At 61.1% G+C, this 12,421-nt stretch overlaps 1 protein-coding gene across 1 annotated transcript; it reads left to right on the top strand.

Annotated features, from left to right (window-relative positions):
* The first annotated feature begins 383 nt into the window (after positions 1-383).
* Positions 384-12,192, top strand: PLCXD1 (phosphatidylinositol specific phospholipase C X domain containing 1). The gene is made up of 7 exons (XM_080652501.1): positions 384-442; positions 2,161-2,309; positions 4,098-4,234; positions 7,892-8,020; positions 9,224-9,379; positions 10,903-11,086; positions 11,340-12,192. Exons 2-7 carry the CDS (start codon positions 2,180-2,182, stop codon positions 11,576-11,578), a joined length of 975 nt encoding a protein of 324 aa, XP_080508627.1. The 5' UTR covers positions 384-442; positions 2,161-2,179; the 3' UTR covers positions 11,579-12,192.
* Positions 12,193-12,421: the final 229 nt, after the last annotated feature.

The following is a 12,421-nucleotide window of genomic DNA, read 5'->3' on the forward strand; positions in this document are numbered from 1 at the left end:
GACCTGTGACCAGGGACCCTGGGCCACACTCGGGACACCCGCCTGCACCCGCCCTCGGAGCGCCGGTCCTCGCGGCCACGGTCAGGCCTCCCGATGGACGTCCCGCCTGGTCTGGGCCCTGAGCTGGGCTGTGAGGGCCGGGGACCCCTCCGGAGGGCAGGCCGTCCCCAAGGTGGGGCCTGTCCCGGACGCCGAGGCTGCAGCTGCCCGTCCGCCGGGGAGGACACGGGGCGGTTCTGGGCGGTGCCTCCTCCTCCTCCTCCTCCTCCTCCTCCGGCTCCTCCTCCCTCTCCTCCTCCTCCTCCCGCTCCTCCTCCGGCTCCTCCCAGCGGGTGTCCCGTCCAATCGCCGCCGGGGGAGTGTTTTCAGAAGCGCCGGCCGGACTCGGAGGGACAGCAGCAGAGGCCCCGCGGGACCTGGCGGAGGGAGGAGGCTGGAGGAGGTGAGTCCCCGGGAGCGGGGGGGGGGGGGGGGGGCGGCAGCGCGAGGCCCGGTGCCTGCGGGCTGCTCAGCCTCGGACCCCCGCGCGGACCGAGGGACGGGGCAGAGGGACCCCCGGTCCAGAGCGCTGAGCCCGCGGACCCTGGGCTGTGCCCGCGCGACCTCGCCGGCGGGGGGAGGACGGAAGGCGGGGAGGGGTCCCCTGTGCTTCGCGGCGCCGGGCCTCCTGCCTCGGGGTCCGGTCCGGCGCGGTGAGTGTGCGGGGCCCGCGGACGAGGCAGGAATGCGCGCGTCTGGCGCGTGGCTCGTCCGCCGCGTATTCACCTGCGAGCTATTTCCTGAGCGTCGCCGTCACCGCCTGCTCGCGAGGTGGGGTCACCGGTGCCGCCCGCTGTCTCACCGGCCAGAGCAGGTCCCCTGACATCCAGGGCAGCGCCCCCTGACATCCTGGGAGCCCCGAGTTCACGGAGACGGTGACCTCAGTGTGAGAGGGGCTGAGGGTCAGGTCGCCGGAGACACCGTGGGGTCCTGACCTGTCCCCCTCGCTCATCCTGACCTGAAAGGCCTCGTGCCCGGCCCAGGAGGCAACCGCTCTGGTGACTGAGGGGCCCCCAGACCTGCTCCAGGTCCGCCCTCCTGGGCCCACCTCTGGGGCCGCGGGGTCAGCTGGGGGCCTGGCACAGGCAGAGCTCCTGGGGGCGGGGGGGTGACGAGGTGTCCCCCAACTCCGCCACCCCAGGACCCCACAACTCAGACGCTGAGCGCCTTCCCATGTCCTGGGGGGGTTGGTGGGACCCAAGGGTGAGGGGTCCCTGGACGGGGGACACGTACCCACCCACCCAGGGAAAGTGGCCTTGGGGCTCCTGGGTCGCTGTCTGTCAGTCCCTCTGGGTCCGTCTGCCCCTCTGTGCCTCTTTGTCTCTCTGCGCCTCTCTCTCCCTCTCTCTGTCTCTCTCTCTCTCTGTCCATCTCTCTCTCTCTCTGTCTCTCTCTCTCTGTCTCTCTCTCCCCCTTTCCCTCTCTCTCTCTCTGTCTCTCTCTCTGTCTCTCTCTCTCTGTCTCTCTCTCTCTCCCTGTCTCTCTCTGTGTCTCTCTCTCTGTCTCTCTCTGTCTCTCTCTCTGTCTCTCTCTCTCTGTCTCTCTCTCTCTCCCTGTCTCTCTCTGTGTCTCTCTCTCTGTCTCTCTCTGTCTCTCTCTCTCTCTGTCTCTCTCTCTCTCTCTCTGTCTCTCTCTCTCTCTCTGTCTCTCTCTCTCTGTCTCTCTCTCTCTCTCTCTGTCTCTCTCTCCCCCTTTCCCTCTCTCTCTCTCTGTCTCTCTCTCTGTCTCTCTCTCTCTGTCTCTCTCTCTCTCCCTGTCTCTCTCTGTCTCTCTCTCTCTGTCTCTCTCTCTCTCTGTCTCTCTCTCCCTCTCCCCCTGATCTCTCTCTCTCTCTGTCTCTCTCTCTCTCTCTGTCTCTCTCTCTCTCTCCCCCTCTCCCTCTCCCTCTCCCTGTTTCTCTGCCTCTGTTTCTGTCTCTCTGGTTTTCTGTCTCTTCCGTCCATCTGTCCGTCTGTCCCTCTCTGTCTCTTCGTCTGTCTCTCTCTCCCCCCTACACTTTCAACCTCTCAAACCGCCCCTGGAGGGAAGTCTGTTTTCCGTTTTCCCCCCAAAGCCACTGTCTGGGGCACCAGAAGGGCGTGGCCTGTGCCCCTGGGTCTCATGACCTCTGTCCTTCCTCAGGTCCCCACGCTCTCCTGTGATGAGCGGGCAGGTGAGCGCCCCGGGCTGCTTCCAGGGCCTGCCCTGCAGAACGAACCCACACGCAGACTGGATGTCGGCGCTGAGCCCGCGGCTGTGGGACGTGCCCCTGCACCACCTGTCCATCCCAGGTGAGGCTGTGCGCTGTGGGGTCCTGTGATTGGCTTCTTGTTCTTAATCCTCACGACGATGAGGTGTTTCCCACTGGTTTTCAGAGAGAGCGGAAGGGAAGGGGGGGTCGAGCCTGCAACCAGGTGGGTGCCCTTGACCCGGAATCAAGCTCCAGACCTTTGGGTGCCCAGGCCTATGCTCTAACCACTGAGCCACTGGCCAGAGTGCTCACATTATTGTTTTTATGTATTCATTTGTTTATTTTCCATGTTTTATTGATTTCAGAGAGGAAGGGAGAGGGAGAGAGAAACGTCAATGAGGAGAGAGACTCATGGATCGGCTGCCTCCTGCACGCCCCCTCCTGGGGATGGAGCCTGTGACCCAGGCCTGTGCCCTTGACCAGAATGGAACCCGGGACCCTTCAGTCCACAGGTTGACACTTTATCCACTGAGCCACACCGGCCAGGGCACATTATTGTTTTTAAAATATCCTATCCTATATAATAAATGCGTAATATGCTAAGTGTCGGACCGATTGGTTGACCACTCAACCAGTCGCTATGACATGCTCTGACCAGTAGGTTAGCTTGCTGCTGGGGTCCAGCCGATCAGGACTGGGCGAGATGGCCCCCATCGGCCCTGATCGCCGGCCAGGGTGAGGGACCCCACCTGTGCACAAATTCCTGCACCGGGCCTCTAGTATAAATATAAATGGATTATCCCCATATACAGGGTGGGGCAAAAGTAGGCTTCCGTTCCTCCTATGGAAAATAATGCAATAAATAATAAATAATAATACAAGAATAAACTTTTGTGGATTCACAGCTGTAAACCTACTTTTGCCCCACCCTGTATACATGGACCCATATCTATATTAAACATAAAATATATGCCATATAATGTAAAATAAATGCAAATACAGAGAGAATTTCAATTATTTTACTTACCCATATATTTTCATGTGTCGGCAACTAGGATGCATTAATTTTAGGAGTTTCCTGTGGCTGCTGTAACAAAATTCAGATTTATTTATTTTATTTTATTTTTGGTTAATCCTCACCCGAGGATATTTTCCTCCCATTGATTTTTAGAGAGAGTGGAAGGGAGGGGGAGAGACACAGAGAGAGAGACATCGAGGTGAGAGAGACACAGAGGGAGAGACATCGAGGTGAGAGAGACATCCATTGGTTGCCTCCCCCACACGTGAGCAGGGCCCAGAGTCCAGCCTGTGACCCGGGTATGTGCCCCTGACGGGACTCGAACCCTCTGGCTGTCGCTCTACACACTGAGGGCACAATCAGCTTTCTTAAACCACAGACACCCATCCTCTCTCCGTCCTGGAGTCCAGGCGTCTGAGATCCAGGGGTCCGAGGGCCGCGCTCCCTCCAGAGGCTCTGGGGAGGGTCCCTCCTGCCTCTCCCATCACCTGGGGCTGTAGGCGTCCCGGGCTGGTGGCCGCCTCCCTGCCTCCTTCTCCCCTCTGCCTCCATCCGCCTCCACGCGGCTGCTCCTCAGTCTGCGTCTCCTCTTCCGTGTCTGACAAGGACCCTGTCCTTGGAGGGAGGGCCCCCCTGACCCCGGACAACCTTGTCTCTGACCCTTCCCTCCATCCCATCTGCAAAGACCCCGTTTCCACGCAGGTCCCACCAGCAGGTCTGGGAGGACGTGACCTTTGGGCCGCCATCCGCCCGGCTGTGCGTGTCCCGTGGGCGTGCTCTCCCTGGGTTTCTGTGGGTCACCTGTCAGCTCCCTGGGCAGCTCCAAGCCCGCGGGGAGGGACTCACGGGGCTCGTCCGGTTCGGTTCCAGGCAGCCACGACACGATGACCTACAGCCTGAACAAGAAGTCGCCTGTTTCCCGCTCGGCGTCGCAGCTGCTGCAGGTGCTGACCAAGGTCCTGCCGTGCATCCTGCAGCCTGTGGTGCTCAAGTGGTCGGTCACCCAGGTAAGCGGCCTCGGGCCCGCCGTCCGTCCATCCGTCCGTCCAGGGGGCTGGTTCCGCGTCTCCCCGCCCAGCCGACGCCCTAATCTCCAGGGAAAAGTAGTTGAGCCCTGGCCGGTTTAGCTCAGTGGAGAGAGCGTTGGCCTGTGGACTGAGGGTCCCGGGTTCGATTCTCGTCAAGGGCACGCACCTTGGTGTGTGCAGGATGCAACCAATGAATGTGTCTCTCTCACATCGATGTTTCCTTCTCGGTCTCCCCCCTCCCTCCTTCCTCTCTCTCTATGAAAAAAGTCAATGGGAAAATATCCATGGGCGAGGGGTGAGGATTAACAAAAAATAACAAAGAAAAATAACAGAAAACTAAGCTCTGGCCAACCCAGAGCCCTCCCCTGCAGGGAAGGGACCAAGAATGTGGGTTAGGCTGAAACCGGTTTGGCTCAGTGGATGGAGCATCAGCCTGCGGACTGAAGGGTCCCGGGTTTGATTCCGGTCAAGGGCACGTACCTTGGTTGCGGGCACATCCCCGGTGGGAGGTGTGCAGGAGGCAGCTGATCGATGTTTCTCTCTCATGGATGTTTCTGGCTCTCTGTCCCTCTCCTTTCCTCTCTGTAAAATATCAATAAAATATATTAAAAAAAAAAAAAAAGAATGTGGGTTAGTATAGAATCTGCTCCACCTGAATGGAGGCAGCCGCTCAGGTTAAAGCTGCAGGTGTCTGACCCCCGTGCACCTGAGCAGGGACTGGGGGCGCCCGGGGCCCCCAGGGAGTTGCTCAGGCCCCCGCTCCCCAGAGGTGCACATGCATGTGAGCCTGGAGTCAGGCCTTCCTCCCGGGTGTCCCCTCCCTGCAGGACACACTGGGACCACACAGCCTTGCTCGAGGGACTCACACACGCGTGGGAAAGGAGAGAACCCCCTTACCTGTTTCCTCTAGGAAATGCGCTGAGAGAGGGACGGAGGGGGCGTCTCCTCCCCAATTTTTGGCAGAGACCCTTTAGTCCCCCCTTTATTTCTTTTGGGGCCCCCTCCCTCTGTGCAGCCCCGCCCCGCAGACGAACTGCAGATTTTAGGGGCCACTGAGCGTGGGGAGCAGGGTGCCCTCGAGACCCTTGGGTGCCCAGGCGGATGCTCTAACCACAGAGCACGGCCGGCCAGGGGGGTCACATTATTATTTAAAATATGTAAATAAATAGCCCAGCCGGCGTGGCTCAGTGGTTGAATGTGGACCCATGAACCAGGAGGTCACAGTTTGATTCCCTGTCAGGGCACATGCCCGGGTTGTAAGCTCCATCCCCAGTAGGGGGCGTGCAGGAGGCAGGTGATCCATGATTCTCTCTCATCATGGATGTTTCTCTCACTCTCCCTTCCTCTTTGAAATCAATAAAAGTAGTTTTTAAAAAATAACAAAACATATAAATATATTAATATGAATGGATTATCCCCAACGAGGGGCAAAAGCAGGTTTGCAGTTCTCCCTATGGAAAATAATACAGCAAATAATCCACCTATTTATTTGTTTATATAAAAGCCTAAGGCACCGCCGACAGCCAGTAGCTGTGACACGTACTCACCACCAGGGGGCAGAGCTCAACGCAGGAGCTGCCAAGCCACAGCAACTTCGCAGAGCGCCCTCTGGCACTGGGGGACCCCTTGGGGGATGTCCAGTGCCAGTCCCCCCCCCCCCCATCCCGCAGGCCAGGCGGAGGGACCCCACCCGAGCACACCCCGGCCTCTAGTAAATAATAATGCAAGAATGACCTCTCCTTTGCGGACTCACAGCTGTAAACCTACTTTTGCCCACCCTGGCTATGTGGACCCATATTAATAGATACCATGTAACCTAACCTAAATGCAAGCTTAGAGGGAATTTCAAATTATTTCACTTTCCTACGTTTTCCTTTGTTGGCAGTTCAGACGCCTTAGTCGCTCAGGGCCCCGCCCCGCCCCCCAGGTGACCCGGCCTAATTTTGTTTGGGGCTCCCTCCCTAGACTTTCCATGGGTTGCCGGGCAACCAGCACCCCGCCCCCGCCCGCCAGTGCTCCGCTCAACTCACCCTACCGGCGCCCAGGTGCGGGGGCGGCGGGAGTTGGCGGGTGGGAGATCCACATTCCTGAGGCCGGTGAGAGGCGCAGACGGAGCCGGGAACAGCCCCCCGGGGTGCAGTGTGTGTGTGTGTTGGGGGCGGCTGCTGACAAGGCTGGAGGCTGCAGGGAACCGGGTTCCCCCACGTGGGGGGGGGGGGGCGCCGGCGGAAGCGCAAGGAGGTGATGGAGGTGATGGTCTGTGGCAGTGAGTTTCCTGTGAAATAGCCGCGGTCACAGCAGGTGCTCGACCTGGAATATTCGCCACCTGAGGGCGGGGGAGACGGCGATCCTGCGGGTCAAAGTAAACACATGCTTTTTCTTTTTCTTTTTTAAAATATATTTTATTGATTTTTACAGAGAGGAAGGGAGAGGGAGAGAGAGAAACATCGATGAGAGAGAAACATCCATCAGCTGCCTCCTGCACACCTCCCACTGGGGATGTGCCCGCCACCAAGGTCCATGCCCTTGACCGGAATCGAACCCGGGACCCTTCAGTCTGCAGGCCGACGCTCTATCCACTGAGCCACACCGGTCAGGGCTTTCTTTTTTTTCTTTTTTTTAAAAATGTTTTTATTGATTTCAGAGATGAAGGGAGAGGGAGGGAGAGAGAGAGAAACACAGATGAGAGAGAATCATGGATCGGCCGCCTCCTGCACGGCCCCCACTGGGGATCGAACCCGCCACCCAGGCAGGTGCCCTTGACCGGGAATCGAACCTGAAACCCCTCGTCCGCAGGCAGACGCCCTACCCACTGAGCCAAGCCAGCCAGGGCTTCTTTTCCTTTTTTAAACACGTTGTTATTGATGTCAGAGAGGAAGGGGGAGGGAGAGAGAGAGAAACACAGATGAGAGAGAATCATGGATGGGCTGCCTCCTGCACGCCCCCCACTGGCGATCCAGCCCACAACCGGGCAGGTGCCCTGACTGGAATGCAGCCGTGACCTCCGGGTTCACAGGTGGGTGCTCAACCCCTGAGCCACCAGCCGGTTCCTTTTCCAGTTCCTATTCTTTTGCCTTTTTCTCGGTCCCTCTGGATGGAGGGCAAGTACGCTGTTTCCCGTTTCCCATCCGTGTGTGAATTCCCTTTCCGTGTGTGTGTGTGGGGGGGGGACATAGCACCCCACTCTCCTGTTCCTGCGTCTGGGTCGGCTCCCCCGCTGTCACCCTGAGGAAGGATGAGCCCCTTCTCTTCTCTCGGGGTCCCTGCTGACTCTCCTGCAGCTCCGTGTGGGGGCAGTGCCCCTGCCATGCACCTTCCTGGGCCCATTCTGACCCCTGAGGGCCCAGGAGGGGTGTCCTCATGGCAGGGGGGTCCTTCCAGGGACGGCATGGGAGAGGGGCAGGCGGGACCCTGAAGGGACGTTGGGACCAGGGACATAGCCAAGGGCCCAGTGCGGCGAGGACTTTGGGGGATGGGCCCTGGCCCAGGGAGGGCCCGTGGCCCCACCGGCCAGCGTGCGGGTCCCCAGTGTCAGGCGGGCGTGGCACAGCCTCGGGGGGCACCGGGGAGGGAGGCCGTGTGGGGCCCCATGGGAGCTGCCTGCCATCCAGGCCCCACGCCCACCTCCACCCGCAGGTGCTGGACGTCACGGAGCAGCTGGACGCCGGCGTGCGGTACCTGGACCTGCGGATCGCACACATGCCTGAGGGGTCCGCGAAGAACCTACACTTCGTCCACATGCTGTACACGACCCTGCTGGTGGAGGTGGGGGCCTGATACTGGAGGTGGGGGGCCTGATACTGGAGATGGGGGGCCCTGATACTGGAGATGGAGGGCCTGATACTGGAGGTGGAGGGGCCCTGCTGGTGGAGGTAGATGTGGGGGGCTCTGCTGGTGGAGGTAGATGTGGGGGGCTCTGCTGGTGGAGGTAGATGTGGGAGGCCCTGCTGGAGGAGGTAGATGTGGGGGGCCCTGCTGGAGGAGGTAGATGTGGGGGGCCCTGCTGGAGGAGGTAGATGTGGGGGGCCTTGCTGGTGGAGTTGGGGTGGGTGGCCCAGGGCAGCCAGTGAGGCAGCGGCCCCACGCCTTTCCTGGGGTGTGCTGCCCTCTAGTGGTGGATGGAGTGGCATTGGTGGCCTCCTGTGTTTCTGAGGCTGCACCCGCCTCCTTACCCTGGCTCCTGGGTGGGGGCGGGGGGGGGGGCGGCCGCCTGGGGTTTTGCAAACGTGGGTCCCTGCTGTGTTCCTGTCTGCGGTGCCGACGGTTTCAGCCCCTTCTCTCAGCTGCTAGATGGCTCCTTAGGTCAGACCAGGACGGCCACGTCGGCTCCACAGCTGCCCCCGTCCCTTGAGCCCCCACGGCAGGTCTCGGGGTGGAGGTGCCCGCCCTGGACCTCCCTCTGCAGGTCACCTGCTGGCCCTTGCATGCTCCCCGGGGCTTCCAGGGTTAACGTTCACACACATGGTGCCTGTCTGGAGGGCACACGTGCACATACATGCACATACACGCACACACATATACTTGGACACACTGCACACACATAGATGCACAAATACATGAGTGCACTACACGCATACATGCACACGTACACACGTGGGCACACTGCGCACACATACATGGGTGCACTGCATGCACACACATACACGATTGCACCACACACGTGCATACACACACACACACACACACACGGGCGCACTGCACACACATGCACTGCGCGTGCACACACACTTCTCCCCAGAGCAGTGGCTCGTGGGCCCAGCTCTCCCCGGGGCCGCTGGGTTCCGTGGGGGCGGCGGGCACGTTCCGTGGGGGCCGCTGGGTTCCGTGGGGGCGGTGGGCACATTCCGCGGGGGCTTGCTCAGGACTTGAGCCCTTTGCCCAGTGAGTGTGGTTGGGGCGCCCCTTCGACGAGGACAGGAGGCCCCGTCTCCTGGGCTGCGTCAGACCGGGCCTCCCCCCCCCCCCCAGGACACGCTCACGGAGATCTCCGAGTGGCTGGAGCGCCACCCCCGGGAGGTGGTCGTGCTGGCCTGCAGGAACTTCGAGGGCCTGAGCGAGGACCTGCACGAGTACCTGGTCTCCTGCATCAAGAACATCTTCGGGGACATGCTGTGTCCCCGAGGGGTGAGTGGGGCAGGCCCCCCACGGCTCCTGGGCGGGGGGGGGCACAGCCCAGGCCCCTCTGCCCACGGGCTCCCCGTACGTGAGGCTGAGGATCCTGGTGCCGACAACCCACTAACACGGGCTCCTGGGTGCTTCTCTTTTTCTCAGTTCTTTTCTTATTGGTGTCAGAGAGGAAGGGAGAGGGAGAGAGAGACGTCCATGATGGGCCGGCTGCCTCCTGCACGCCCCCTACTGGGACCGAGCCCACAACCTAGCATGTGCCCTGGCAGGGAATCGAACCCTGACCTCCCAGTTCATAGGTCGACACTGAGCCTAACCACCGAGCTGGGTCCTTCTCTTGAGTTTGGGCCAAACCTAGCGCCTGTTTACAAGGGGCCACAGCGTGTGACGCCCTGTGGACACGCGGCTTCTCTGTCCCGGGGACACTCGTCCCCTGTCCGTCCTGGAGCTGGGCGTCCGAGACCCGGGTGTGGGTGGGGCTGGTTCCCCCAAGGCCTCGCTTTCGCGTGGACGCCGTCTCCTCCCCGTCTCCTCCCCGGGTCGTCCCTCTGTGGGTCTGTGTCCTCAGGTCCTCTTCCTATGAGCACCCCAGGCCTGTGGGATCAGGGGCCCACAGGGACCCCGTTTGACCTTCACCGCCTCTGTGCAGACCCTCCAAATACAGCCCCACCCGAGGCTGGGGCCAGGGCTTTGACATGTGACTTTTAGGGACATTCAGCCCTAACCCCACCTGCAGTTTCATTAAGTAGGTGAGCTTGCCGTGGCCGGTGTGGCTCAGTGGATAGAGCGTTGGCCTGCGGACGGAAGGGTCCCGGGTTCGATTCCGGTCAAGGGCACGTACCTCGTTACAGGCTCCTCCTGGGACTGGGACCTGGTTGGGGTGCGTGCAGGAGGCAACCTGTCGCTGTGTGTCTCTCACATCGATGTTTCTCTCTGTCTCTCCCTCTCCCTTCCACTCTCTCTAAAAATCAATGGGAAAATACCCTTGGGTGAGGATGAACAAGAAAAGTAGGTGACTCTCCATCGGCTGGTGCTGGCCGGCCTGGGCGAGACCTCCATCCCCAGGGAGCCGAGGGGTTACATCCACGACCGTTTGGGGCGACTTGATGTCGATTCACATCAACCCTTGTGTTGGGCGTTTGTCCAGTTCCGTCCTGTGGGGGCCCCAAAAGCAGGTCCCAGCAGGTTTGCCTGGAGCAGCGATGAGGGTGCTGCCGGGCACGGGGACACCCAGCCCCTTGGCCCCCGAGAGGCACCTGGGGGAGAGGCTGCCCTGTGCGGGGGAAAGGGGGGGTGAGGAAGTGGGGACGTTCCCACAGAAGAGGGACAGCCGTCCGGCCCTTCACACGCGACACGACGCCTGGTGACCCTCTGGTCCGACTGCGGACCGAGTGGGTCAGTCCTCGAGGACAGAAAGCACCTGTCCCGTCCGGGTGACCATCGGGACACAGAGGCCCCACTCCACCGCTGCCCCCCACGGACCCCCGTGTCCCCCCAACTCTGTCCCCCACCCCTTCCCGCAGGAGGTGCCGACGCTGCGGCAGCTGTGGGCGCGGGGCCAGCAGGTCCTGCTGTCCTACGAGGAGGAGGGGGCCGTGGGCCGGCACCGGGAGCTGTGGCCGGGGATCCCCTACTGGTGGGGCGACCAGGTGAAGGCCAAGAAGCTGATCCGCTACCTGGAGCGCATGAAGGGCTGCGGCCGCCCAGGTGGGTGGGGGTCCGGGGGGAGGCGGGCCACACGCGTGCTTTGGGCTGGACGGGAAAGGGATTTGAGAGCAGCACGTGGTGCGTGAGCATCGGGGAGCAAACGTGCGTGCACACGCATGTCTGTCTCTGTGTGCGCGTGTGGATACAAACAGGCACCCACACATCATATGTGTACACACATGCGTACTGGTACACGCGTGCCCAAGGCCGCTCGGTGGACGCTGAGTGCCCGTCCTGTCCCCTGGCCCTGCAGGCGGGCTGTTTGTGGCGGGCATCAACCTCACGGAGAACCTCGAGTACATCCTGGCGCACCCGGCCGGGTCCCTGAGGAACATGACGCTGCCCAGCCTGCCCCAGCTGAGCGCCTGGGTCCGCGAGCAGCGCCCGGGGCCCGGCCCGCGCTGCACCAACATCATCGCGGGCGACTTCGTGGGCACCGGCACCTTCGTCAGCGACGTCATCCGGCTCAACGACAAGCTGCTGGAGTGCTGACCCGTCCTCCCTCTCGGCGCCAGGACCATCCGCCATCGCTCTCAGCCGCCGCGTCGTCCTGGCCACGTCCGGGCGAGGAGAAGGGGGGCAGCCCGGGCAGGGCCCCCGCCTCCTGGGAACCCCACTGGCGGCCTCGGTGCTTCTGGGGTGAAGCCAGTGACCGTGCTGAGGATCGAAGGGGGCTGTGGGGTCACCTCCTCGAGGGCAGAGTCCCCTGGAATCGTGGGGGTCAGACCCGCTGCCTCTGTGGCCCGTGAGAGACGCTCAGAGGTGACCCCACACCGGGGGCTGCTGGACGCCTCGAACCATCACGTGGGTTGGACGGGACGGAGCGTGATGGGATCTACTGAGCAAACCTTTGTTAACAAATAGGAAGCCCTGGCTGGGGAGCTCAGTGGTTAGTGCGTCGGCCGGGGCATCAGAGGGTCTCGGGTTCGATTCTGGTCAAGGACCTGGGTTGCCGGCTCGATCCCCGGACCTGGTTGGGCATGTGCGGGAGGCAACCCATCGATGTGTCTGTGTCACATCCATGTTTCTCTCTCTCCCCCTCCCCTCTCCCTAAAATAAATCAATGGGAAAATATCCTCGGGTGAGGATTAACCGCCCCCAAATGTAAATAAATAAATAAATAAATAAATAAATAAATAAATAAATAAATAAATAAAATAAAATGAACAAAAAACAGGAACTAATTCCGGTGAAATCAGGGCCTGTCCCCTTCTCCCCCCACACACCCCCTCCTGCCCCCTTCTCCCCACACCCCGCCCCCCTTCTCCCCACACCCCCTGCCCCCTTCTCCCCCTCCCCACCCCCCCTCCCGGGGCGGCTGCTGTGACTGTGGTT

The sequence above is a fragment of the Plecotus auritus genome (assembly GCF_963455305.1).
Source record: "Plecotus auritus genome assembly, chromosome: X".
Taxonomy (NCBI): domain Eukaryota; kingdom Metazoa; phylum Chordata; class Mammalia; order Chiroptera; family Vespertilionidae; genus Plecotus; species Plecotus auritus.